We start from the raw sequence: 27499 nt of genomic DNA on the forward strand, positions 1-27499 counted from the left end.
AAATAAATGTCTCTTAGGAATGCAAGAAAACACCAACCTCCCTTGAAAGGTTACAGCGGAAAAGTATTTCCTTCCCTCAGCTTAGGCAATATAGCACGTATACTGTTCTATAACTCCATTCTCACTGCACGTATACAGCACGGAGTGGAGAATCAGTACACCCACTAATAAAGTATCACTGTTGATGTGACAGTCGCTATATGCCCTTAAACGATGCAGTGTAGCGATACTTCCTATCGACGCGCTGTGTAACATAACCACGTGACGTATATAACTCTGCATGGTATCACAAGGGGAGATATTCGGCCCTGTTGGTAAGACGTGAAGCGATATTTAGCGCAAAGTAACACAAGGACAAGGCGCTAAATATCGCTTCATGTCTGGTACCACGCTCGTGCGCCGTCACTATATACTGGAAAGCGTTGTGAGAGCCTGCGCTATAACCTGAGTGTGCTGCACAGAATTAGTTACGAGCGGGATACAGTAAGGAATGAATCGAGGGGCCGAGCGGTGGACGCCACAGTGGCTGCCACAAACACACTCGCCAGCCGTCGCTGGCAGCTCTCTCCGCGGTCACAAGAGAAAAGATCGAGCAGCACAATGTACAAAGAGGTGCGTGAAACTCGAGGGGTGGTTTTGCGATTGAGGCGAAAATGGCTTCAGAGGCATGGAAAGGCCCTACAGAACAGGGGAGATGTACACGGGGGCCCTGGCTTTGTTATAGTTGCGTGGCTACGCGTCCACCTCTGCGCTGCTTTTTTATATATACTTATAAATTGCGGTTAGTAATACAGCGCTATCAGTCAGGCTAGCGAGGCCTTTTGATTCCTTTCCTTCCCAACCCCGCAATTTTCCCAGCCGTACACAGAACAACGCGCGTTCCACGTCCGGCGCGCCTCTGATTGCTTCAGCATTGGACGTGGCTGCATGCCGAGCGCCGATCAGTGCTAGAAGCGGCCCCAACTGAGCGCGGTGATGCAAACCTCTGCAGTCGCGATAAAGGTGTCACCGACGCGTCATCCTGAAAGGGTCTGTCTTCTCCCGCCCGTAGAGAGAGAGCTATTTTGCGTAATATAGAAATAGGGATCGAGCCTTTGACGTCCGACAAAATGGAGTAGAGCGCAGGGGAAACGGACGTCGTCGATTCGACAGTTCCCTCTCCACACTGAAATGCTTGCGATAGAGAGAATAATAGCGGGCGGGAGGTATGGACATGCAAGACAGACGGCGACTGACGTTGCAGCCGTGAAGCGCAGTCTTTCCGGGGAGAGTAAATCATTAATTAACTACATATGCTCGATAATCTACGCGGCGGAGACAGCGTCGCTCAAGCTGCCGCTTACCTAACCAAACCCCATTCACGCGACGGCTTCCGCGGGGAATTTCGTGTTGCTGACGCGAGAGCGGCTACTTTGTACTGAAACATGGCGTGATGTCAGTGGTATCTAATGCAAAGCAATGTGTTTTGTAGTATAAAGTGACGTAAAATAATTTCTGGAAACCTTGCCTTATGTTTTTTTTTTTGTTTTTTTCTGACGCGCGTGAACATGTGGTTATTTGCTTTTTTCTGTGCAGTGCCGGCAGTGCATCCCTCACGTACATGCTGTTCCGGCTTCTTGCTATTGGATAGTCGGTCATACGACCTCCGGGCGACAGTTTCTAGATTTGCAGAACCGAACGATCTGTCGCGCAACGGCCACTGTCGTCGCTTCTCGGGTGGCCCGTCTGGGAGACTCGGAATTTTGCGCTCCGAGACCGAGTCCGGCGGGTGGCTAAGGCCTGTGGAGCCCTGGACGAAGGTCACCACCCACCAAGCTTCCGATTCCCGGCCTTTTTTCATCCTTTTCCCATTTTCGAATAAGGTAATTCTCTCTCTCTCTCTGTCTCGTAAGAAGAGACGTGACTAAAGGGAATAAATAGAACCGAGGGTATACGGATTGCCACGATGGCAGCATAGACAGGCTAATACCATCTGGCCGTCTAACTTTTTCATATGCTCTTTGGATAACAAAAAAGATAAGTTAGCTCAAAAGAAGCCTCCTTTCCTGTGTTATTGTATGTTTTGTTTTTGCGCTAATGTATCTTGTCCGCAATCTCTTCACCTCAAGAACTACGGCGCAGACTCGCAGGCATACAACGCACGTTTTTAGTGAACACAAATAAAGCTGATAATGGATTATACGCTTAACACCAACTCAACTCTCGCAGCGAAGGTAAGATGACAACAGTCTACACAGAAGGATGAAGGTTTTGGATGACTAACAAATCCGGTGTTCCTCGAAAGGGACAACCGCAGCAGTTTCTGAGGCTCGATCTCGGCAGAAAGAGAGCATACCGAGGAAGACCATGGGTACGAGAATGAGCGCAAGCTTGAGATGGCTTTGCGGGTCCAATCCTTCTGTTATGCTTGCCCGGCACTTCTGCTTCCACAGCGACCGTGGCAACTCGGGGGAAAACGCACGAGACCGAGAAAGAGCAAAACCCGCGGGGAGCGAAGTCCCTTAGCGGAACAGCGGTGGCTCACTGAACGCGACGTTGACGAATGGATCGGAGCCTCAAGGTCGACCGCAAGAAGTCGACTCCTCCCTCCGTGCTTGCTTTCTTCCCATCGGCATCGTCTCTCTTCTCGAGAGATAGAACGCCCCAGACCAACAGCGAGGCCAAACCGAGAAGAAAACGATACACCGGAACAAACCAAAAACGGAGGACTGTCAGTAAGGAAGGATTAGGGGAGAAATATACAGCAAGCAGAACAGCCTTCTTTCAATGAGGCTACGGTGGCTTTCTAGTGCGCGTGCGTGCGTGCGCGTGCGCGCGCGCGCCTTTGTGTGTGTGTGTGTGTGTGTGTGTGTGTGTGTGTGTGTGTGTGTGTGTGTGTGTGTGTGTGTGTGTGTGTGTGTGTGTGTGTGTGTGTGTGTGTGTGTGTGTGTGTGTGTGTGTGTGTGTGTGTGTGTGTGTGTGTGTGTGTGTGTGTGTGTGTGTGTGTGTGTGTGTGTGTGTGTGTGTGTGTGTGTGTGTGTGTGTGTGTGTGTGTGTGGTGTGTGTGGTGTGTGTGTGTGTGTGTGTGTGTGTGTGTGTGTGTGTGTGTGTGTGTGTGTGTGTGTGTGTGTGTGTGTGTGTGTGTGTGTGTGTGTGTGTGTGTGGTGTGTGTGTGTGTGTGTGTGTGTGGTGTGTGTGTGTGTGTGTGTGTGTGTGTGTGTGTGTGTGTGTGTGTGTGTGTGTGTGTGTGTGTGTGTGTGTGTGTGTGTTTAAACTTTACAGGAAGTGAAACGAAGCCATGCGGACGGCCATTGACGTACGCACAACGGAGGGGAAGGGCTGTTAAACTTTGCCCACTTCATCCCCCCTCCCCCTAATGGAGAACCCTACGCACGCCTATGTGGATGGCATATGCACTTGCCTTATGTCCTGCAAGTCGCGGGTTCGATCCCGGCCGCGGCGTTCGCATTTCGACGAAGGCGAAATGCTCGAGGTCCGTGTAGTATGCGATATCAGTAAAGAAAACTAGATGGTCGAAATTTTGCGAAGCCCTCCACTACAGCGTGCCTCATAATCATATCGTGGCTTCTGCACGAAAAAACGAAAATATAAAAAATAAGGAATTTATAGTTATTCATCACAACAATCTTAATTATCCACACCCCGGGTAATCCACACCCCGGGCAGCACGAATTCCGTGCTGCCGGCCAGCACTATACAAAAGCATCCTCACAAGCACGTCATAAACAACGTGAACAGCCGCACACTGCAGATAAAAGAACGGGCCGTGCAGAAAAAGGCCGCTTCGTGCAGAACAGATGAACCCGCGAGGCCTGGCTTCCTCGGGTCTGTTCAGCTAGTCCAGCCGTTCTCCATGCCCGTCGCGACCAGCGTGTCCCCTGAGGGCAGTAAACTCGAGCAAGCGCAGAGGCCGTGCAAGCGGACAAAAAAGAAGCCCCGTCGCTTCCTGTGGCCGCAAAGCAAGAGAAGCGCATTTTCTTTTTCCGAGTATGGTTCTTCGAGAGAAGGATGGCTGCGGGCCACGTCCACAGTCCGCTGCTTTCAACGGCAGTGCCGTTCCTTCGTAGCTCCGAATCATCCACAGCGCAGCCTCAGAATTGTCGCGGATGCTATAAACGCTGTCTAGCCTGTCTATCATTGTTGCACGGAAAAGACAAGTCGGTCGTGGTATACGGGAGAGGGTGAAAAAGATAACGAACGGGAAAACGCCCAACTAGAGGGGGAGAGAGGGAGGAGCAGGTGATAGACGCTGCCAGCCGTCCGCACCGGCGAACTGCAACACCACGCTCCCGTCTTTTTTAGACAGGACCGCCATCTTTCCTTCCACAACGAACCGCCTTCCCATCACCCCCCTCTGTAATAGGAGACGGCGCCGCCACTTTTCAGCCAGCCGGACTCGTATCCTCGAGTACCGCTGGCCCACCCTCCTTCCGTCTGGTCCTGACTCCTGAGCGGCCTGAACCTCGAAAGGCGGCCTTTCCTTTTTTTTTTTTTTTCGTCTCTCTTTCCTTCTCTCCCCATGTCTCGCATCTTTGTGCTTCTCCTCTTGTCTATTTAGACGATTTTGATCAATCTATGACAGCCCGCTGGCCGGTGGCTGGCTTGTGGACCTGCCGCCCGCTCTGCTGCAGCCGGGCATGCAGGAACCGTTGCCGCCTCCCCTGCGTGAAAGGTCGCACACAGAGAGCAGCGGCGACAGCGACGGTAGCCAGCCTGTGCCGACGATGTCCCCTCCCCAATTACAGCGTCCTGCATCTCGTATCACCTTCACGGCAGCGCACAGGAAGCCGCTCCGTCTCGCAGGGCTGCTAGCGGGGTAGCGGTTCATGTAGATGAAGTAGCACGAGAGACGAAAGGGTGCGCTCACTCTCGGCAGCTAATCGCACTTTTATGAAAACTACACATTATAGATGTGCGCGCGTGTCCTGCGCGGTGGTGTAGCGGTCACGGAGCTCGGCTGCTGACCCGATGTTCGCGGGTTCGATCCCTGCCGCTACATAAAAACACTATGCAGCGGCCGTGCCCGTGTGCGATGTCAGTGCACGTTAAAGAACACCAGATGATCTACATTTCCGGAGCCCTCCACTACGGCGTCCCTCATAATCATACAGTGGTTTGGGGGCGTAAAACCCCAGATATTATTATATGTGCGCGCGTAAATGTACGCGTCATACACATACAGAATGAAACAATTTCGGGAGGGGGGGGGGCGAGGGTTTGAACCCCCCTCCCCCTGGCGACACTGCGTGATCGTGTTCCTATTGAACGTATTAATCAGGCACATTAGTTTTCTGGATACAGCACATCAGTTATCAGGCACATTAGTTTTCTGGATACAGCACATCAGTTTGCGGAAACCCACAAGGCTGAAAAAAGTTCATAAAAGGCAAACTATTTCCTGGGAAAGCGGCGCACCGAAAGACAAGGACAAGAAAAGAGGCAACAAGAACGAGTGCACCCTTGTCTTCTGACGCGCCGTTTTCCTCAGAAATATCCATGCAGGCCAACAACGCATTTTAAAGGGGAACAGTTTGTAATCTACAAATGCCAATGAATTATAAAGACCGGTATAGGTTGTAGAACTGCGTTTCAAGTACTTTAATTCGCCTTCCTACAGACTCCTTAAGCAAGGCACGATGCATCTTCTGAATTTGCTTCGAGATAAGCGCGAATTTCTGCGCTTTGGCGGACTGCGGAAGAGAATCCCGAGCACGACATGCAGTATCGATAGAACAAGCAATGCGCACACGTGGTGCGGCATAAATAGATTGCAATACGCGACCTCGATCGGCATGGTCTCGGCATAGAAACGGATTGCAGTGTGCTCGACACAGCACCCGGACACTGCCGACTTCAGTACGCATGTCCCCATAGATAAGCCGCGAATCGGTTCGTGCGGCAAGCGCTATCCGTATTCAAGTATCTTTAAAACACGACACACAAGCGGCCAGCGCATTGCGGCTCGTTATTTCCTGAATAGGGTTTGACATCAATGACTCGGAAGAGGCAGCAAAAAATGGTCGTTTATCCTTCGACAATTCACGATACAGAAGCGTGGATTTCGGCACACACCGCCTGTATGCAAACGAAAATGTCAGTTGCAGCGCTTTAACACAAAAGTTAAAGGGAAAAGCGTGGGAGAGAGGGTGGGCGGGAGGGGGAGGCACGAATAGACTGTCACTTGCTGCAGGAGACAACGGAAGAAGGTGATACATAATCAGCTTGCTATCTGATTTCGACCAGTTTTATCGACGAGAACGTGGTCATTCCTAATGATCGTAACAATAGGGGAAAATGTACCGCACCTTGGAACCTTTCGGTGCGACAAAAACGCCATTTATATAACAAATCGACGTCGATGGGTACTTTCACACAATTGAAAAGGCGCCTGTTGCAGCCGCACGCGATTAGAAGGAGGCACGCTGAAGTCCGCGGAAGCGCTGGAAACAACGCCATCGGGGCGGCCGGTGCCGTTCAGAAAATGATTTTACGAATGTCAAATCCACCCGTGTTCACGACTTCGACACATACCGGCTCCGGTGACACGTCACCGGAGACGACTAGAGGAGCGGATGGGTCAATACTCGCAAAGGGGTCATGCCTAGTACTTGCGGGCTCCGGTCGAAGACCAACGCCAGCTCCGGGGCCCATCGCCTCGTCCCCGCCGTGTCCGGTAAGGTCAATGACATCCACGGTGAGGTCAACAAACTTCGTCTTAGGCCGCTTGCTGGGCCGCCCGTCATACTCGTTGGACGAGGACGACGAAGGCCCCTTCGAGCTCCTAGCAGATGACGTCGAGGCTTTGCCAGCTGGGACGTCAACTTTGGGCGACGCCGACGGGGTCCAGGAGCCGTCCCTGCGGAAAACGACGCTGTCGCAGTCGGCAGGCGCTTTCTCGACAATCTGTTTAAAAAGCTTGTCCACGAACAGCGAGAAGAACGTGGCCCGCCGACCACACACGGGACACATCCACGTGGGCCGCGTCTCGTTGACCTGCAGGTAGCTCGGAGCGTCGAAGCACTGAACGTGCTTGCACACATGCGCGCGGCACGGAACGCTCATCCGCTTCTTGCTCAGCGGGCAAGTGAGAGAAACGTGAAAGCTGGTCACCGCGATGTCGTCGCCACCGCTTGCTCGCTCCTGCACTTTCTTCTTGATAAGCTCTCTGGTCGTGACCGCGCTCGGAGCATCTCTCTCCTGCAGTTCCCGAAGCATCGTGGCCGCCGATTTCCTCCGCACCAGGAACACCCCGACGACGTACTCACGGTCCCGTTCGCGCTGCCAGTTCAGCGAAAGCTTGTTCTTCATGTCGGGATGCAGAAAGCAGAAGGACACGATGTTGACGGGCTGGTTTCCGCGTACGGTCGCACCGCCGGGCGCCTGCACAGGAATCGACGCCGGCAGTTCGCAGGCCTGATCGTTCACCTTCACGGTCAAACCGGCCGGGTAGCTGTCCTCCTGTTCGCCGTTCCTGTCGTCCAAGCATAAGCGGAGGTGCACCTGCACCCCGAACTCCGTACCGGCCGTCACTGTGTTACGCGACAGCGACGTGAAGATTTCGTTCACGTGATGCGGCAAGAAATGGAAGCGAAAACACTTGTGGCCCCGCGAGTGTCCGTCGCTCCTAAGGCGCGTCGCCGGGATCAGTGTGGCCATGACATCGTAGAACGGTTGCCTCTTGAAGTATACGTGCGGATACGCCGAACGCGACCGCTTACGAGACGTCTTCGATGAGCCCCGCGAAGTCATCGCGAACGCAGCTGTCCTCGAAGCTTGAGACGTGGGCGGCTAGGGACGCAGAGTCGTCGTCTTTGCAAGGGATCTGCGCAATCGACTACGCGAGACTGACGATGCTGTGGCCAGACGCTCGGCGCGTCTACGTATATGCAGCGCCGCTCGCCAGCTTCGCCGAGAATGACGCGCTTTAGAGTTATCACATTGCTGCGTTTCCCGCGGTCTTTTCGCTGCGCATTTGTTTCTGTCTGAGATGGCAACTGATAGCGCGGTGAAAGCAACGATGGGATTAACCTGCGACAACAGAATCCGTGTACTGTAAAAAGAAGCTTTCTATTCGAAGACAATTTACACGAAGTTCATTCGCGTGCACGTTTAGCGTATACAAGGCGTCAAAGCCATACAGTGTGCAGTTCTCGTAGGAAACTATACGATCAAAGTGGGTTGTTTCGCCGCCGCGCTGTTATAACAGTGGTTGCGGTGCTGCTGACCCGAAGGACGCGGCTTCCATCCCGGCTGCGACGGTCGCGTTTCGATAAAGGCGAAATGCTCGAGACCCGTGTACTGTGCGATGTCAGTGAACGTTGAAGAACACCAAATGGTCGAAACTTCCAGAGCCCTCCACTACCGCGCGCCTCATCATCATACCGCTGTTTTGGCACGTATAACCCTAGAAATTATTATTAAAGCAGGTTGGTTTTTGGAGTTTAACCTCCCAGAGCGACTCAGGCTATACGATGGAAGTAGTATCGCCCGTGTGATGCCTCTCTACAAGACTGAGTTAGAAATAGTCCTCTGCGTCACACTCAGCGTGGCTGCCTCTCTAGAGGGCGTGCACGACGTCTGCATGCTTTTCCTTGAGTTATTCGCACTTCATTAAAAGGCGAGCCCCTCGTTTTTATGTATGCCTTCTGTCGTGCTAACAAGACTGCTGAGAAATCTCAGGACCGAGCAGTGGCGAAATTTCGCGATTATACGTATCCCGACATTTCGCCGTTTGTACAAGCGCGGGTGATCTCGGTTTTCACGTGCGCGTTTGCGTGCCGAGTCGTCAGTTATGCGCCGATTCCCTCTCCGTATTCTTCTTTTCTTTTGTTGCCACGTACAGCTCTGCCAGGATGCGTCCTTTCTTCGTTCGAGTGCAAAGACACCAGTCTGTCAATATTGCACTTTTTTTTTTTCAGAATATTTATGATCGCGTGTGTTTCTGCATTACGTAAAACACTCTCTGCCATTTAGTCCGCGAATGCAACAACAACGGCTGAGCGTTGGCCAGCATAATTCGACGTCTCCCAGCGCAAGGAACACGGACGACATATAAACGATGCTATGTTTGTGTGTAGTTCACAAACACGGCGCCGAACGACGCTGTGTGTGTCCTTTTTATGTCGTCCATGCTCCTTACGCTGGGAAACATCGAGCGCGAAATCAATGCTTATTTAAAGGGGCACTAAAGGTAAACATTAGGTCGACGTGGATTGTTCAAATGGGGTTCCAGAAACCTCGTAGCGCTGGCTTCGTTCCAAGGAAAACCACGTTTCGGTGGTCCGCATACCGTCAGGAGTGAACGCAATTCAAACCGCCCGCCACAGAGAACGGGCTTGTGACGTAGCATGTGCCGTGCGAACAGACACAGCTGCGACGGAGCACAGCCCGCCGAAAACTAAACTGAAATTTACAAGTTGTTTTTTATTCCGTCTTGTAATGTACTCAAATTACGTTTCTCCTTTTCATCATGGCTGCTTCGAGTACTGCTGATTAATTGTATTCAAGGCCTATATTACGTCATCGAGTCCTGCATTTACCTTAATTTATCGGTTACTAAAGCGCTGCTGTGCATAGTACTGACGCTTATGAGGTCTTCAAGCACTGAACTTTTCACTCTGACATGAAATGTTATTTGCCTTCCCTGTCCCTTTAATAACTAACAGAAGACCAGCGTGGGAGGCCCATCCGACAAGACCGAGGTCCCAGATAAATAATAACAATTGATGGGGTTTTACGTCCTAAAACCAGGATGTGATTGTGAGACGCAGGAGTGGAGGGCTCCAGAAATTTCAACCACTTGGAGTTGTTTAACGTGCCCCTAAATCTAAGCACACGGGCCCGTAACATTTCACCTCCATCGAAATGCGGCGGCCGCGGCTGGGATTCGATCCCGCGACTTCGGAGTCGGCAGTCGAGCACCATAACCACAAGACCGACGCGGCGAATCTGGTGTCCCATTATGAACAGGGCTATAGTTGTTAAAGCCCACGGAAGCCTGGAATAATGTGACCGCCTACCAGAGTTGCACGTATAGCGCATTACAAGTAATCGATTACCTGTAATCTACTACATTTTCTGGTATTTTTTGTAATATAATCGACCACTTTTTGGAAACTCTAACGTTTTGGATAATTCAATTACATTTTCTGGTAACTGATTATCGACAACCAATTACTTCTTTTAACCTATTATTTTTTTTTACTGGAAAATCAACTTGTAACCATTCTTCTACGGCAGTTATCATCCATAAAAATATGCCAACGCTCTGCCTAGGGACCCCCGTCCTATCAGACGGGGGGTCCCTGCAGAGCCTATTTTTTCACCTTTTCATTGGCCTTACCTGACAGGCATTACCCGAGCGCCAGCTACAGCGAAGCGTGGAGCTTCATGGAGGACATTGACACAACAGCATCGATGCACTGCGCAACCACACGCTGTTGAGCACGGCGTTCCTACGTTATAATATTGTCCTTCCCTCCAGCGCATGAACTGAGATAGTGTAGTGTAGCAGCTGACCTCAAAACGAAGGAAGGTCGAAGAATCGGCGACGACCACTTTGAAAAAACAAATCCTGCTGAAAGTTGACGTCTAACACCACCACAGAAGCCACAGTAAGCCTCCCAGCCTTCACGCGAGCATCCAGCCTCCTCTCTACATTGCAAGCCACAGTAACTCGTTGAAGTTTGAGTAAACTCGTGTTTTTGCGTTACGGCAATAAAATTTTGAAGGAAAGTAACGCAAAAATAATCGATTACACTTCTGTAACTGCTGAGTTACCTTTATGGGGCTGCAATTTGCCACTGTAACGAATTAGATTTTAAAGCAAGTAACTGTAATTGTAATCGGTTACTTATTTTCTGTAACGTGTGCCAGTCTGCCGCCTATCCGGGCATCAACAGCTTGGGCTCCACAATAAAACTTATTCACCCACTCACTCTCTTGGAAATTTCCGAGCGGCGTAGTCATACGGCGCAAATAGATGTGTAGAGATTTTGACTGTTAATAATAACTGCTGGTGTTTTACGTACCAAAACCACGATATGGTAATGAGAGACGCTATTTTTCACTGTTCGAGCACACTGTTTGCTTGCACTTTTCCTATCTTAAATTCTACTCACGATCTGCTGATTACTGCGAATGGGCATATAAAATGTGGAAGCAGACAACCCAGATATTAAGCGAACTAGAACATGCGCGAGTTCTTCCGAAAGATTCCAGTTTTAACGCGTTAGCGTTAAAGAGCTCGTTTCGCAGCATTTCCGGTGTCGGCGTCCTTGCTCGTGGGCCAAAAAGCAGCGTCTTAAATGAGCGAAAACTTGAAATAGGTGCAAATAAATAATTCGGTTCGAATGGGAATCGAACCCAGGCCTTCTGCGTGGCAAACAGGTGTTCTGCCACAGAGCCACGTGATTCCTCGGAAACGCTGGCACAAAAAGCCCTATACGAACGTCATATCTAACGCGAGGAGTCTCCTTAACGCATGCAATGTTGCGTGGCAGAAGAGAGAATCGCGCCAGGCGTCAAAACATGTAAATTGCGCGACGAGTGGGTGTTTTAAATGCCCACCCATTACAAAGCGCTCAGACATATTCGATCATCAGCGAAAGCATCAACAAAGTAAGCAGCTGCGTAGCTTCGCGTGTTACCTTACGGACTCGTATTGGTTCCTTCGCTGATTCGCAAAAAGAAGAAATATGCCGTAGTGGGCGCTTGGCAACTGTCCTTGCAGTAGGCATTCTAAGACAGACGCCCAACGTTGCTCGCACTGACGCTGCTTTCCTCGCAGCATGGTTGAGGTGTCCACCGAGAAGCGAAACGAGGCTACCGATTGAGAAGGCAATGCGAACGGGGCCAGTTTACGCTGTAGCGTTAATCTTGAGGCGAAGCTCAAGTGTCCTCTAATTTTTTTGTTAACGTTTTCTGTGCGCCAGTTAACGAGCAGTAAAACTTCCGGTTGAGCCTTGAGGGTTTTATCGCGGTGCATGAACGACACTTTCGTAATTGAAATCTGTAGCACGCTTCTTGCAGTAAATGCGTTACTTTTGCACTGCCAGAGTGTGAACGATGAAAGACGTACTCATTGTGGGTTGGATCTGCTTTTCTTTCTTTATTTTATCTTTTTGCGTGATAGCAGAGGGAGATGATAGACTTGATTCAATTCACTATCGGTATCTCGCTTTTATCAAAGTAGCGACACGTGTTAAAAGAGCTTAAAGTCTTAAAAATGGCAAAATCGATCAAGTAAGGAAAGCGTACAGGGTAAACAAAAGAACTGTGCTTTACGAAATATACAGTGAGAAACGCCTTTTTTGTAAAAAAAATATTTGTCCCGAAAACGAATCACTGTGCCGATGGGCGCTTATATTAAAACGCTGCAGCTAAAAAGGCTCCATAGGCGATAAGAAAGCACAACTATATTCGTGCTACTCATCGAAACTGGCGCCATCGAATCGAGTTACAAGAAAACGCATTGCGACAGCGTGTCCATGGATAAAAGCAGCAGAGGCGCGGATGCCCTTGCGCATGTTGCGACTTCGCCCACAAGGAATATGGCGCCGAGAAACCCATAATTTCCTTAAACTTAATAAATCCCCGTTATTAACGTTACATAATTTGTCGCAAAACGACGCAAAAACTGATCTATAGTGGTTCCGCGGGAACGTTTCACCAGGACCAGACCAAAGGCTAGTGTTATCGAGTCCTCCGCGAGAGCGTTGAGGACCGTTACACCTGACGGCGATAAACGTCAGCACCGCGCACCTCAGTCCTCCTCGTTATCGCTGCTGCAGTTGGTCAAGTCAATGACTTCTATCCGAGGTTGCTTGCAGGACCGCCCGACCTGCTCGCTAGACGAGGACCCCGAAGGTGGCGTCGAACTGCGAGCGGTAGACGAAGAAGGCTTCGCGGAAGTCGTAGTGCCACCGTCCCTCTGCGCCACCGACGACGGAGTCCAGGAGCCGTCCTCGTGGAGTACGACGCCGTCGCAGTCGCCGGGCACGTTCGCCAAGATGTCCTCGAAGAGCTGGTCAACGACCAAGGACGACAAGGGAGCCCGCATACCGCACACGGGACACGTCCACGTGGGCCTCCGCTCATTGACCTGCAGGTAGTTGGACCCGTCGAAGCAGTCCAGGTGCTTGCAGGACTGTGCGCGACACGGAACTTTGATGCGCGTCCGGCTCAGCGGGCACGTGAGCGAAACGTGGAACCTGGTTATCGCCACGTCGTCGCTTATGGTTGCTCGGCGCTTCGCTTTCTTCTTGATCATAGTTCTCGTTATAACCGCGCTCAACTTTCGCAGCCCGCTGAGAATGGTCGTTGCCGCGAGCTTCTTGGCCAAGAACAGACCGACGACGTAGTCTCGGCCGCTTACGGGCCGCCAGCTTACGCACACCTCGTTTACCGTAGAAGGGCCCGGGGAACAGGAGGAGAAGACGTTGATCGGCAAGTGGACCCATTCGGTCGCCCTGCCATGGGCCTTGTAAGGAATAGGCGCTGGTAGTGCCAAGTATCCACCGTTGACTTTCACGGCCAGATCAAAAGGGTACTTGTCGTCCCGTTCGCTCTTCGTGTCGTGCAAACAGAAGCGAAGGTGCACTTGCACGTTGGATTCTCGGCTCGAACCCGCGTTATCCGTCGACGACGAGCGAATAGCATCCACGTGCTGTGGCTCCAACCGGAAAAAAATACGCTTGTTCTGCAAGCCTTCGCACCCGGAATTCACTAAGGGCATCGGCGGGATGAGTTCGGCCAGGACCTCGAAGAAGGGTTCCTTCTTGAAATACGGAAGCGGGTGTTCTGAGGACCGAGCGCGGGACATCTTGGTCGTTATTGTCCCGTGATTCAACGTATACGAAGAATCGTAACGGTCGGCCGAGCGGCTAGGGCCACAGCAACGTTGTCGTCGTCTTTCCGTGGCACACAGGCCGAGTGAAACAGTGGAAGAATTGTTATGATCCGCCTGCCTGGCTTGGCGCCGCTTTGACGCATGAGACGTTGCGGCTAAGACTACCCTGATTTCTTCCGGGTCAGCGGTTCCAGAGATGCCCCAAGAGCGGCGACAACACGAAGGTCGTTCGTCTAATATTCTCAGGTTGTCTGCACCCCTCGTAAAACCCTTTGGGCACGCCTGACCGACTGACAGATTAGGAAGAGTTGTTGGCCGTCGAGGCGGCTTGCTTTGTCGTCAAGGTGCCCCGGACAAAGGACCCAGCGTCTGGGAACCGTCTGCGGATGCATTTCCCACGTTCTCCGTGGCGCCTTGTTGCCGCTGTTTCCACAATTCGTGGTCTGCCTCGCGCATACCCATCATTGCAACAGACTACGAAATTGACTTCCACGTAACACTCAAACGTCTTCGTGCTGTGCCGTGTGTGCGCGGTGGGCAGTGTTTTTCCCTCGCCATTGGGACGGACTGGACGTGCCTCTTTCTCCTTTCGTGGGTTAGGAAGGAGGCGACGTTTCACCTTCCCCTTTTAGGGGCGGAGGTGAAGATGGAAATTTTCATTGGACTGTCCTGGCCTCCATTGTTTTTTCCTACAGGGAACCCTGGGAAGACCAGGACATAAAATGCGAGCGCCGATGCGCTCCCGACGAGCTCTCACAAGTTCTTTCAAGCTCTCACGAGCTCCGAGAGCTTCCATGATGCTAACCCCATCATGTATCAACACGCTACCTGTAAATAAACGTTACTGTTAACAGCTCCGGGCTCCTCTCCTCGACATCTCCCCGGGACTCTGGCTGGCTCCGGTCCTCTGGGCAGAACCCCGACTACATCAACTGGATGGCACCGGTGGGATGCTGCTGACAACTGGAACACATCAACTGGTCAGCAGCAACGGGATGACCCATGCTTGACTCGGGCCTCAACGATATGGTGAGTGCTTGACTTTCTTTGAGTTTTGCCAGGTTTTAGCTTTTGAAGTTTTCTAAATCTGTGTGCAATCTTCTGTGCGTATAGGCTTCGTTGTACCGCTACCATACGTCACAGCTATTCACCATTTTAGTTTTCATGTTCTAAAACTGGCAGTGTTTTGCCGTGCGTCTAGGCTTCGCTTGTTCGCTACCTAACGTCACGGCGGGTAGAAAGTCCTCACTCGTGAAGACCATGGAGTTGGTAAAGAAGCTAGAGAGACCAGACCTCTTACTACTGTGTGAAGAGCTGGGAATTAAGGTTGGGAGAGAAGAGAGAGAGTCACAGCTGATTAAGGCTATTCAGGAATGCGGGGCGGAGGATGACGAAATTGAGGAGTGCTGGGAAGAAGTAGAAAAAAGGAAAAAAGAGGCCGAGAGAATCAAAAGATGGGCTGAAGAAGACAGGATAAATGAGAAAAGGCGATTGGCTTTAGCACTTTATCAGGCATCAAGTAACCCGAATAACGAGAAAGCAGCCTCAGATAAGAAAAAGAAAGGCAGTCCTGCTAAGTCCACGTCTACAGTGAGCCACTCAGAAGATCGAAAGAAAGAAAAGGCGTTTAAGGCTAGGAAGCCGGTTGTATGCCACCGTTGCAAAGAGCTAGGTCACATCGCAATCGGCTGCCGCAAGCCTAGGAATGTTCTCTGTTTTCGGGACAGCAGCGACAATAATCTGGAACAATTGAAACCCCCCATTCAGGAATTAGTTGAGGAAAACGTACTGCGGGACTCTTCCGCAACGTTTGATAGTGTACATCCGTACTCTTTGACAAATGAGGTGACCACAGGGGAACGCCCGTGTGCATGGCAAGTAGTTGAAAATGAAAGTGTGTGTTTGCCATTAGCCCGCGTTGAGACTGAGGGACCGTTCAGACTGCTCGCCACGGAAACTTTGGTGTCCCAAAACCTGCCCGAGCATTATCCCTCTCAGAATGACGTGGATATGCCTTCGAAAGGCCTTTGTTTTGGTGACGAATCGGCGGCAGCTATGACGGATCCGATGGCCTGTGAGTCTGCTCATGAGGTTCCGGAAGCAGAAAGCGCTAACGAAGCAGACTGTAAAAGTTCAGATGATGAGGCGCTTAGCTTACCACGAGAAGGAGAGGCGCTCAACATAGCGCGAGGTGATGAAGCGCTTAGATTAGCGCGAGGTGATGACTCTCATCAAGGAGAGACATCTGATGGCGAGCCGGCTGGTTTAGCAAGTGTCGATTGTAGCGTTGTTTCTGAAGTGCAGACAGCTAGAAATAACGCCGAGGATAAGCCAGTTGAGCCGCATGGAGTTTTGAGCAATGTACTTCCGAGTATTATTGCCGAGTCGGTGAGCGTTCCGTGCCGCCCCGAAAGAAAAAGGCGCCAGCGAAAACTTCGGGGAAAGGGGAAAGGTCCAAGTTGCCTCGAGCGGAGGCTGGAAACCCCGAAAAAGTTCTCTAAAAGTCAAAAGTTGCGGGTCTCGCACAAATCGAGATTAGGCATAAAGCGTGTCGCGAGGGCCAAGAAAAAGAGACGTCGAAGTGGTCGCCTGGTTTCATCATCTTTGGTGAAGGCTAAACGGTGGAGCAAAGCGAGGTGGTGCGTACGCGACTGTAACGACAAAGGTCCTCCCCCAAGTTTGCGAGAGGGTGACCGCTGCTCTGGAAGGCCCACAATGAGGAAGCTTAGGCGTCCGGGTGCGTCTTTGTCGGAGTTCGGGGCCCGCGGGACAAAGGTCACCGCCACTGAGCGCTTCGGACAGGTTGGCTTTTTGTCCCTCCGTCGCGATCTGGCCCATCGACAACTGTGGTATGCGCGTCCCCCCAGAGCACGTCTGAAAGGGTGCCGCATGAATTTACGCAGTGTCACGAAGGATACTAAGAATGTGTCTTGTATCCAGTTTTATTATTATTTTGTTTAGCTGTCTAACGTTTGCGTGTCTGCCGATGAGCAAGGACTGTGTCGATTTTTGTAAGTTTTATTTTCCTCCTCATCTTAACTGCAGACATTGAGATATTCGCTAAACTGCTTGTTTGCTTACATTTTGCAAAAGCTAGCACCCGAGTAGAGGGTTTTGCGCTGATTTTAACAGAGAAGTAGGCTGGAGGTAAAGGCCTCTGTTTAAACCTTCTGTTTTTGCAGTGTAGTGTAGGTTTTTGCTTTTGTTGATTTTATTTTATCCGCATAATGTTCGGACAGTGTAAGGCTACCAAGAATTTCTCTTATATCCAGTTTTGAATTGTTTTGCTTTTAATGTTCGCGTGTCTGCAGATGTGCAAGTAAATATGTCGATTTTTGTAACTTTTATTTTCTTCCTCATGATAACTGCAGACATTAAGATACTTGTTGAACTGAGTGTTCGCTTACATTTAGCGAAACCTAACACCCGTGTAGAGGGTTTTGCGCATGTTGATTTTTAACAGAGAAGTAGGCTGAGGGTAAAAGCCTCTGTATAAACCTTGTGTAAATTGCAGCACACTTGTTAGTATGCGCATCAGTGTAGTGTAGGTTTTTGTTTCTCTGTTTGTTTTATTTTCATACGCGCAAGTTTGATTTTGAGTTTTACTTATACTGTGAGAGGCGTAATTCATTAACTACCTCCGTTCGTTTTGTTTCGCCCGTAGCACCTGCGTGCCTTGAACGCTGTGAATCTCTCTGGGAAATGATACAAAACGTTAGGCTGTTGATTTGCTTCGCACGTAGTAGGTCTGAGTTTGTTATGGCTTCGTTATCTGATTCTTGATTTTCACGAGTGAGCGCACCAATTGTAAATTTCTAGGGAGTTTTACCATAACTGTAACCTGGCATTTCTCGAGGTCAGTTGAGTGCTCTATGTTTGTTGTGCCTCGGGTCTTGCGTGGTTCGTTTCTGGCGTTTGCTGGCCATGGCTCAGGTCCAGAGATTGGTGCAGCCTGCGTCAGCGTCTACAAGGGAGCAGATCTACGGTCTCTGCGGAGTGCTTGGTGCTGCAACCCCTCCGAGACCTCCTGTGACGGTGGACGGGCTGTTATGATCGGCCTGCCTGGCTTGGCGCCGCTTTGACGCATGAGACGTTGCGGCTAAGACTACCCTGATTTCTTCCGGGTCAGCGGTTCCAGAGATGCCCCAAGAGCGGCGACAACACGAAGGTCGTTCGTCTAATATTCTCAGGTTGTCTGCACCCCTCGTAAAACCCTTTGGGCACGCCTGACCGACTGACAGATTAGGAAGAGTTGTTGGCCGTCGAGGCGGCTTGCTTTGTCGTCAAGGTGCCCCGGACAAAGGACCCAGCGTCTGGGAACCGTCTGCGGATGCATTTCCCACGTTCTCCGTGGCGCCTTGTTGCCGCTGTTTCCACAATTCGTGGTCTGCCTCGCGCATACCCATCATTGCAACAGACTACGAAATTGACTTCCACGTAACACTCAAACGTCTTCGTGCTGTGCCGTGTGTGCGCGGTGGGCAGTGTTTTTCCCTCGCCATTGGGACGGACTGGACGTGCCTCTTTCTCCTTTCGTGGGTTAGGAAGGAGGCGACGTTTCACCTTCCCCTTTTAGGGGCGGAGGTGAAGATGGAAATTTTCATTGGACTGTCCTGGCCTCCATTGTTTTTTCCTACAGGGAACCCTGGGAAGACCAGGACATAAAATGCGAGCGCCGATGCGCTCCCGACGAGCTCTCACAAGTTCTCTCAAGCTCTCACGAGCTCCGAGAGCTTCCATGATGCTAACCCCATCATGTAGCAACACGCTACCTGTAAATAAACGTTACTGTTAACAGCTCCGGACTCCTCTCCTCGACATCTCCCCGGGACTCTGGCTGGCTCCGGTCCTCTGGGCAGAACCCCGATCACATCAGAATTAAGAGACGAGCGCTAGTGATGACCCCCCATTTTTCATTGGGCGTGCGCACTAAGAGGCGGGATGGGCAAAGAATCTAGAGGCAGGAGCTATGTGACAAAGATGTATCATCGTATCTAAGCTTGTCCTATTAACAATGGTATATTCATTTTGCCTCAGTCGCTATCACTAAATGCACAGTTAGTCCGGCTTGACTCCTCCCTCGGGCAAACTGGAAAGTACGCCCCCGGTCCTCTTGACGAGCATCCCACGATTTGAAGCTGTCCTCCACGGTGGTGTACCGGTCACAGTGCTCGGCTGCTGACCCGAAGGACGCGGGTTCGATCCCGGCCGCGGCGGTCACATGTCCATGGAGGCGAGATGCTTGAAACCCGTGAACTGTGCGATGTCAGTGCACGTTGAAGAACACCAAATGGTCGAAATTTCCGGAGCTCTCCTCTGGGGCGTGCCTCATCATCATACCGTTGCTTTGGAACGTGAAACCCTCGCAATTATTACTAAAGCAGGTTGGTTTATGGAGTTTAACCTCCCACGATGATTCATGCTACATGATCAAAGTAGTATCACCTGTATGATGCACCTCTATACTAGAATAAATATTCCTCTGCGTCACACTCAACGTGGCTGCCTCTCTAAAGTGCGTGCACGACTTCTGTATGCTTAATTTCCGCTGAGTTCTTTGCATTTCATTAAGAGGCGAGCCGCTCGCTTTTGCACCCTGTTTTCTGTCGTGCTAAGACTGCCGAGAAATCTCAGGACTGGCGAAATTTCGCAATTATGCGTATCCCGACATATCGCCGTTTGTACAATCGCGGGTGATCTCGGCATTTACGTGCGCGTTTGCGTGTCGAGTCGACAGTTTGCTTGCTTGCTTGATCCTCTTCTAGTGGCTCTTACCCACAAAGGGGGATTGGCCATGAAACCGGCGGTAAACATTACATGGAAATTTAAAATTTAGGCAAAAGTAATTAAATTAATTGGACTACAAGCGAGTAATGAAAAAAAAATAATATTTGGGTTATGTGCCAATAGAATGAGAAAAGAACCGTAATATCGAAAATAATCAATTAGAGAAAAGAATTATAAAATACCAAATTGCAATAGGAAATAACTTAATAAGGAACTCTTCTTGTGTCTCGAAGAAATTCGCAGACAGCTATGCAAACGTTCCTGTTGCTGTGGCCCAGAGAAGACGCCCCAAGGGAAAGAATATTTGCAGAATCTAGAGGAATGTTCAAATTTCTGAATAAATATTCGAAATGTTTTTTCCTGTGACTAGAGAAACGACGGCAATGTATTAAAAAGTGATCAATGTTTTCAGGCTCTTGACATAAAAAGCAAAGAGGGGACGGAACCAGACCAGCCCTGTGTAAATAAAAATTTAGAGGAGGAATACGGCATCGAAGTTCAGTAAGGGACACCTCCAAATTACGAGAGGGACACCATTTATTGTTCCAAGGAAAAGAAAGGTGACCATATTCTTGCTGTGGTAATCTTGCTTTCATGGAATCCTGATGTAATGCGTATTTTCGGAATCTAGATGCAGTAATAAAGTCTGTATCTGGTACAATGTACATTGCAGGACCATCTAGGGACCACCGCGCGAGAACATCCGCCATCTCGTTTAAAAATATGCCACGGTGGCCTGGCACCCATACCAACCGCACTGTGCTTAAGTTTTTAGGAATTAATGACATGAACACATTTGAGGAGGAGGACTCGGGCGGAGAAGCTGAAGTGAGAGCACTACAGACAGATTTCGAATCAGTGACTATTACAGCTGACGACTCATTTGCTGAAAGCTTGCGAAGGGCTAAAAGAATTGCTAAGAGCTCTGCTTCAAATATTGGAGTATAATCCGGGAGTCGCAGTGAGAATGACCAAGATAAAGCCTCTGAGAAAATACCTACTCCCGCTTTCTCTTCACGCATGGATGCATCAGTAGCAATTACGTTAAAAATTCCCAACTGACCTAAATGGTCTTCTAGCAAGCCTTTCAGATATCTAGAGGGAAGAAATTTAGAATTGGATGGGAATATATCATCGAATTCAATTTTTGTCTTAGCCAATGAGTAATCGTTTGAAACAATGTTGCGTATATTCACCTGTAAAGGATCTAGCTGCTCCTGCACAAACAAAACTTGCGGCTTATGTATCCGAGACCATGGCTCATTAAAAAATGATCTCGATTCAGAAATGAATACAATCTGTAAACGTCTTAGAGGAGATGCGTAAATTTTTAAATACGTGTTGACCGTAAGAATGCGGAATCTGCAAGTCAGAGTAGGTACTCGGGCTTCTTGATATAGTACACTGTTCGCTGTAAATTTCGGAACCCCTAGACAACTACGAAGAGCCTCGCGCTCTAAAAGAACCAGGGGATTAATTTTGTATGCTGGCCCCCCAGAGAATAACACGCAACCAAATTCTAGAATCGGGCGAACATACATACGGTAAATCATAAGGAGATTGTCCCTGCGTAACCCAGTGGGGTGACGACCAAGTTTACGAAGCATTCCAATATTGCGAGTTGCCTTCGATTTAATATGCTCAATGTGATGTAGCCAAGTTAGTTTTTCGTCATAAAACACCCCCAAATATTTAACGCAGTCTTTTTGGGGAATTATTTCTTGACGGTACTGTAGTGAAATGCTAATTGGAGCATTCAAAGGAAAAACAATAACGGAACATTTACTGACGTTTAGTGTCATTCGTATCTGTTCAAACCATAACTCTAAAGTTCCTAAATATGATTGTAGTGTAGCATGCAATGATTCCCTCTCCGTTTTCTTCTTTTCCTTTGTTGCCACGTACAGCTCTGCCAGAATGCGTCATTTCTTCGTTCGAGTGCAAAGACACCAGTCTGTCAATATTGCGCTTTTTTTTTCAGAATATTTATGTTCGCGTGTGTTTCTGCATTACGTAAAACACTTGCTGCCATTTAGTCCGCGAATGGAACAACAACGGTTGGGCGTTGGGCAGCATAATTCGACGTCTCCCAGCGCAGGGAACACGGACGACATATAAACGATTGCTATGTTTGTGTGTGGTTCACAAACACAGCTCCGAACGACGCTGTGTGTGTCCTTTTTATGTCGTCCATGCTCCTTACGCTGGGAAACATCGAACACGAAATCAATGCTTTGTCGCATATGCACCAAATAAAACAAGCGTGTTCTCCCACAAACACTTGTTATTATTCTGTAGAAGGCGTGAGTCAACCAAGCTGGTTCAGGCAGAAACCCGGCGAGCACGAACCACACGAACGTCAACGTCTTCTTTCACGCTGGCACAGAGCTGACACCGATGTGCTCCGGTGCAACTTATTTAAAGGGGCACTAAAGGTAAAAATTAGGTCGACGTGGATTGTTGAAATGGGGCTCCAGAAACCTCGTAGCGCTGGCTTCGTTCCAAGGAAAACCACGTTTCGGTGGTCCGCATACCGTCAGGAGTGAACGCAATTCAAACCGCCCGCCACAGAGAACGGGCTTGTGACGTAGCATGTGCCGCGCGAACAGACACAGCTGCGACGGAGCACAGCCCGCCGAAAACGAAACTGAAATTCACAAGTTGCTTCTTATTCCGTCTTGCAATGTACTCAAATTACGTTCTTTCTTTTCATCATGGCTGGTTTGAGTACTGTTGATTAGTTGTATTGAGGGTAGAGTTGTGCACGGGCCGTATTTCCGAGCCCGAGCCCGGCCCGGGCCCGCTGACTTTGTCGAAGGCCCGCCCGAGCCCGACGGCAAAGGGCTGCGAGCCCGCCCGGCCCGGCCCGACGTACGAAAACACAATCCCGGGCCCGGCCTGGCCCGGCCCGGCTTTTTGAACGACATTTGAACGAGCAGGTAATGCATTTCTATATCGAGTGATTTTTTCACAGAATGAAGACAATTTTTTTTATTGTCCTTTTTACCGGGCTTGGCTGGCAGAGGAAAAACGGAACGCGATACAGCCGGCGAGTCACATCCACTCATCTTGCGTGCTGCCAGAGTTCGCGTAGAGTAGTTACGAGTAAAGGCCAAGCCATATGCTCCAAAATGCACGCGACAGCGACGAGCGACGAAACGGGCCGTTCGCGCGATGTATCGCGTGCTCGAAATCGCGCGATCGATCGGTTTTTTTCACATTTGGAAACCATCGCTCATCACCCGGAAGTCACAAAACACCCGAACCGGATGTACATCATCGACGTACTAAGCAATGTACTAAGCACATCAGCTGTACACCAACAAATAACGTAATAATTATCCACGCGTGCATATAAAAAGTACTGCGAGAAAACGGTAAACGTTTTACGTACCAACATGCAACAAATATTTTATTTGCATTGCATACCTGCGACAGCGCGGCACTTTTGTATACAAGTAGACGGCCTCATGCCAGCAACAATGGAGTTCGCTCGCCAAAGCCGTCACGAGTATGAGGTATGCCCATGCAAGCGTCAGCTTGCACGAAGGCGATCTACATCGGGTCGCTCGTCGCTGTCGCGTGCATTTTCACTCATATCGGATTTGGCCTTAAATCTATCGCGAACAGTCGGGTGGCGCCGTCACTAGCTCAGGTGGTGTTACTTCTCTGTTTGTCGGAGTACAACAGAGGCAGTGCTTTACCTGCTCCCCTTTTGTTTAAAGTAGCGAATCGAAAGGAAAATCGGTGAAAGGCGGTCGCGGAAAAGGCGCTGATGCGTGCTGGAAAACAATTCCCGCTCATTCTCTATATTTCGGGCTTGAGTCGGGCTTTGCGCCGGGCCCGAGCCCGGCCCGATAAAACTCGAAGTAGCCCGAGCCCAGCCCGGGCCCGAGGTGAAAATACGTCAGCCCGCCCGAGCCCGGCCCGCGGGCCGGGTCGGGCTTTCGGGCTACCCGGAGCCCGTGCACACCTCTAATTGAGGGCCTATATTACGCCATTGGGCTTGCTTCATAATGTCACACTGGTGGAGCAAATCGAGTCCTGCTTTTACCTCAATTTATCGGTTACTAAAGCGCTGCTGTGCATAGTACTGACGCTTATGAGGTTTTCGAGCACTGAACGCCAGCCAACGAGCAGTAAAACCAAGGTAAAACTTCCAGATGCTCTGAGGGTTTTATCGCGGTGTATGAACGACATTTTCGTAATTGATATCAGCAGCGCGTTTCTTGCCGTAAGTGCGTTACTTTTGCACTGCCGGCTTATGAACATTGAAAGACGTACTCACAGTGGGCTGAATCTGCTTTTATTTTTTTATTTTATCTTTTTGCGTGATAGCAGAGGGAGGTGATAGTCTTGATTCAATTCACTATCAGTATCCAGCTTTTATCAAAGTAGCAAAACATGTTAAAAGAGCTTATCTTAAAAACTGTAAAAAAGAGCTTATCTTAAAAACGGTAAAATCTATAAAACAAGGCACGTAAAATCTGTAAAACCGTACAAGGTAAAGAAAATAACGGTGCTGTACGACATATCCTGTGAGAAACGCATCATTCGTGAAATATTTGCCACGAAAACGAATCGCTGTGCCTACGGGCGCTTATATTAAAACGCTGCAGTTAAAAAGGCGGCTCCATAGACGATAAGATAGCACAACAATATTCGTGCTACTCATGGAAACAGGCGCCATCAAATCGAATTACAAGAAAACGTATTGCGACCGCGTGTCCATGGATAAAAGCAGCAGAGGCGCGGATGCCGTTGCGCATGTTGCGACTTCGCCGACCTGGAACATGGCGCCGGCAACCACTCCGTTGCTGAAACTTGGCAAATACCAGTGATTAACGTTACATAGTTTGTAGCAAACGACGCAAAAACTCATCGTATTGGTTCCGCGGGAACGTTTCACAACAACCGGACCAAAGGCTAGTGTTCTCAAGTCCGCCGTGCACGAGAGCTTTGCGGACCGTCATACCTGACGGCGACAAACGTCAGCACCGCGCACCAGAGTCATCTTAGTCACCACTGCTGGAATTGGTCAAGTCAATAACTTCTAATCTGGGCTGCTTGCAGGACCGCCCGACCTGCTCGCCGGACGAAGATTTCAAAGTTGGCGTCGAACTGCGAGCGGTAGACGATGACGGCGTCGCGGCAGTCGTGGCGGCGTCGTCCCTCTGCGACGCCGACGACGGAGCCCAGGAGCCGTCCTCGTGGAGTACGACGCCGACGCAGTCGCCGGGCACGTTCGCCAAGATGTCCGCGAACAGCTGGTCAACGACCAAGGACGACAAGGGGGCCTGCATGCCACACACGGGACACGTCCACGTGGGCCTCCGCTCGTTGACCTGCAGATAGTTGGACCCGTCGAAGCAGTCGAGGTGATTGCAAGACTGCGCGCGATACGGCACCTTCATCCGTGTCCGGCTTAGGGGGCACGTGAGCGAAACGCGGAACCTGGTTATCGCCACGTCGTCGCTTATGGTTGCACGGCGCTTCGCTTTCTTCTTGATCGTGGCTCTCGTCACAGCCGCTCTCAACTTTCGCAGCCCGCTCAGAATGGTCACTGCCGAGAGCTTCTTGACCAAGAACAGACCGACTACGTAGTTGAGGCCTCTTACGGGCCACCAGGTTACGCACACCTTGTTTAGCGCGTAAGGGTCCAGAGAACAGAAGGCGACGATGTTAATGGGCAGGTCCACCCATTCGGTCGCCCCGCCGGGGACCTTGCGAGGAATCGACGCTGGCAGCGCCAAGGATTCACCGTTGACCTTAACGGTCAGGATATGAGGGTACTTGTCGTCCTGTTCGCTGTTCCTGTCGAGCAAACAGAAGCGAAGGTGCACTCGCATATTGAACTCTCGGATCGATCCCGCGTTATCCGTCGACGACGAGCGAATAGCATCCACGTGCTGCGGCTCCAACCGGAAAGAAATATTCCTTTGCTGCAAGTGTTTGCGCTCGCGATTCACTAAGGGCACCAGCGGTACGAGTTCGGCCAGGACCTCGAAGAAGAATTCCTTCTTGAAATACGGAAGCTGGCGTTCCGGGGACCGAGCGCGGGACATCTTGGTTGTTAGTGTCCCGTGATTCATCGTATACGAAGATCTTTATATGTACAGTAGCGCGATATGAAGGTTATCGCGCGAGCGTCGACCGGCCTATACCGTGCCAGGGGCCTAGCGGCACGTTTCGGAACAGTGAAAATCAAGATTAAGCATTCTTATCGGCATCGTTCGCTGTTCCATATGCTACAACAATCGCCCCTACGACGAACCCCTCCAACCTTTCTCTCTATTTCAAGGTTTCTATTCGTTGCGATCAAGTGTATTTTTCGTTGGCTCTTAGGCTCCGCGGACGATAGCAAAATTCCTGGCAAAGATCTGGTAAAGCTGGTGCTTGGCACTGCTTCGTTTGAACGGCTTGCTAAGTGCTAAGTGACGGGAGTGATCGCAGCTTAAGGAACAGCAGAGTGAGTGAAGCTTGCCCGATACCTCACTCTCCTCGAAAGAGGATTCTGGGCCGTGGCGCTGTTGTATAGTTCTTGGTCGACGCTCGCGCGATAACCTTCACATCGCGCTCGACTGTACTAATCGTGACGGTCGGCGAGCAGCTAGGGATGCATCATCGCTGTCGTCGTCTTCTGAGCGGCACATAGGCCGAGTAAACATGTGTGCGCATGCAAGAAACAGTGTTAAAGGAAAAGACGAGCGTTAGTGACGATCACCTATTTTTCACGGCGCGTGCGCACTAAGGGGGATGGGCGAAGAATCTAGCGGCAGAAGTTTGACAACACTTTATGCATGTTCGTGCGTGTGTTTGTATGCATCGGTGCATACATACACAACCAAAGCTGACTAACTTCACAAGGGATTTGAACTTCCCCAATCCCATTCCCCTGGCTACGCCAGTGGTGCTACACATCCCCTTCCCATACAACGAGCCTAGCTGCAGTGTTTGTGTGTGTGTTTTCGCGTCAGTTTGCTGAGGCGCTTCCTCCATCTTTGCCGCAGCTGGCATGCACCCGTCATGCCTAGACGACAGCGAGCGACGCGCATGATCGCAGGCGGCCTTTTCGCACGCGAAGCGCGCACGTCAGCGAGAAGGCAGAACGGGCGCCGCGAAACACGAGCAAGACGGAGCGCGAGCTTCCAACCGACATTCCTTATCGTTTCTTCTTTACTTTAGAACCTGGCCTCCCGCGAATAGCGTCTTCTCAGGTCTTTAGAGAGTCTAGTAGCCACTCCGTTTTTGCACTACCGCGAAAGAAAGAATCGAAAGAGAACCTGTGCGAGAACTTCGCTTTCGAAGCATCCCAATCGATGATTAGGGGAAGGGGAGCTGCACACCCCTCTCCCTCCCCCCCCCTCACCCCTGTACGCAAGCCTACGGCCGAGTTCGTGTAAACGCTAGCAAGTCGGGCTCAGCGAGCTTTTCGGAGACCGTGGTTCGATCCAGCCAACGTGATTGATTCGCCTGAACCCGCCTAGCAACAAGTGTGCAAACACGATCGCGTCGTCTCAGTTTGACTTCTGATACAGCTGAAATTTTGGGCTAGTTCGTTTTGACTTGAATGTATATTACAGCGGAACAAACACAGGGACACAGAAAGATGCACGCAGGACGACCGCTAGACTTCAAATGAAAATTTTACTCCCGACACGTGACATATAAAGTGATAACAACAGAAAAAAAAAACATCAAAAGTGATTGTAGCGTCACCATTCGGTCAACAAAAAGCTACGCGTTCTAAGCTACGTGTCGCGTATGCACCCTTGCAAGAAGCTAACCTCCTTTCTTTGTTAGGACAATTGAGGGTACATTTACGCACCTGTCTGCCTCCCTGTGTAGGTGCATAGCCTCACA

At 50.4% G+C, this 27499-nt stretch overlaps 3 protein-coding genes across 8 annotated transcripts in view; all 3 read right to left on the minus strand.

Moving 5' to 3' along the window:
* LOC119394107 (neogenin) overlaps nucleotides 1-27499 on the minus strand; it is a 577826-nt gene that overhangs the window by 531961 nt on the left and 18366 nt on the right. The window lies entirely within an intron of this gene.
* On the minus strand, nucleotides 6161-7901 carry LOC119394108 (E3 SUMO-protein ligase PIAS1). Its single transcript, XM_037661355.2, has one exon. The coding sequence runs from the start codon at nucleotides 7747-7749 to the stop codon at nucleotides 6475-6477; it is 1275 nt and encodes a 424-aa protein (XP_037517283.1). The 5' UTR covers nucleotides 7750-7901; the 3' UTR covers nucleotides 6161-6474.
* On the minus strand, nucleotides 12698-25785 carry LOC119394109 (E3 SUMO-protein ligase PIAS1). The gene is made up of 2 exons (XM_049415641.1): nucleotides 24642-25785; nucleotides 12698-12762 (listed from the first exon to the last, which is right to left on the minus strand). Exon 1 carries the CDS (start codon nucleotides 25726-25728, stop codon nucleotides 24652-24654), a length of 1077 nt encoding a protein of 358 aa, XP_049271598.1. The 5' UTR covers nucleotides 25729-25785; the 3' UTR covers nucleotides 12698-12762; nucleotides 24642-24651.

The sequence above is a fragment of the Rhipicephalus sanguineus genome, chromosome 5 (genome assembly GCF_013339695.2).
Source record: "Rhipicephalus sanguineus isolate Rsan-2018 chromosome 5, BIME_Rsan_1.4, whole genome shotgun sequence".
Taxonomy (NCBI): Eukaryota; Metazoa; Arthropoda; class Arachnida; order Ixodida; family Ixodidae; genus Rhipicephalus; species Rhipicephalus sanguineus.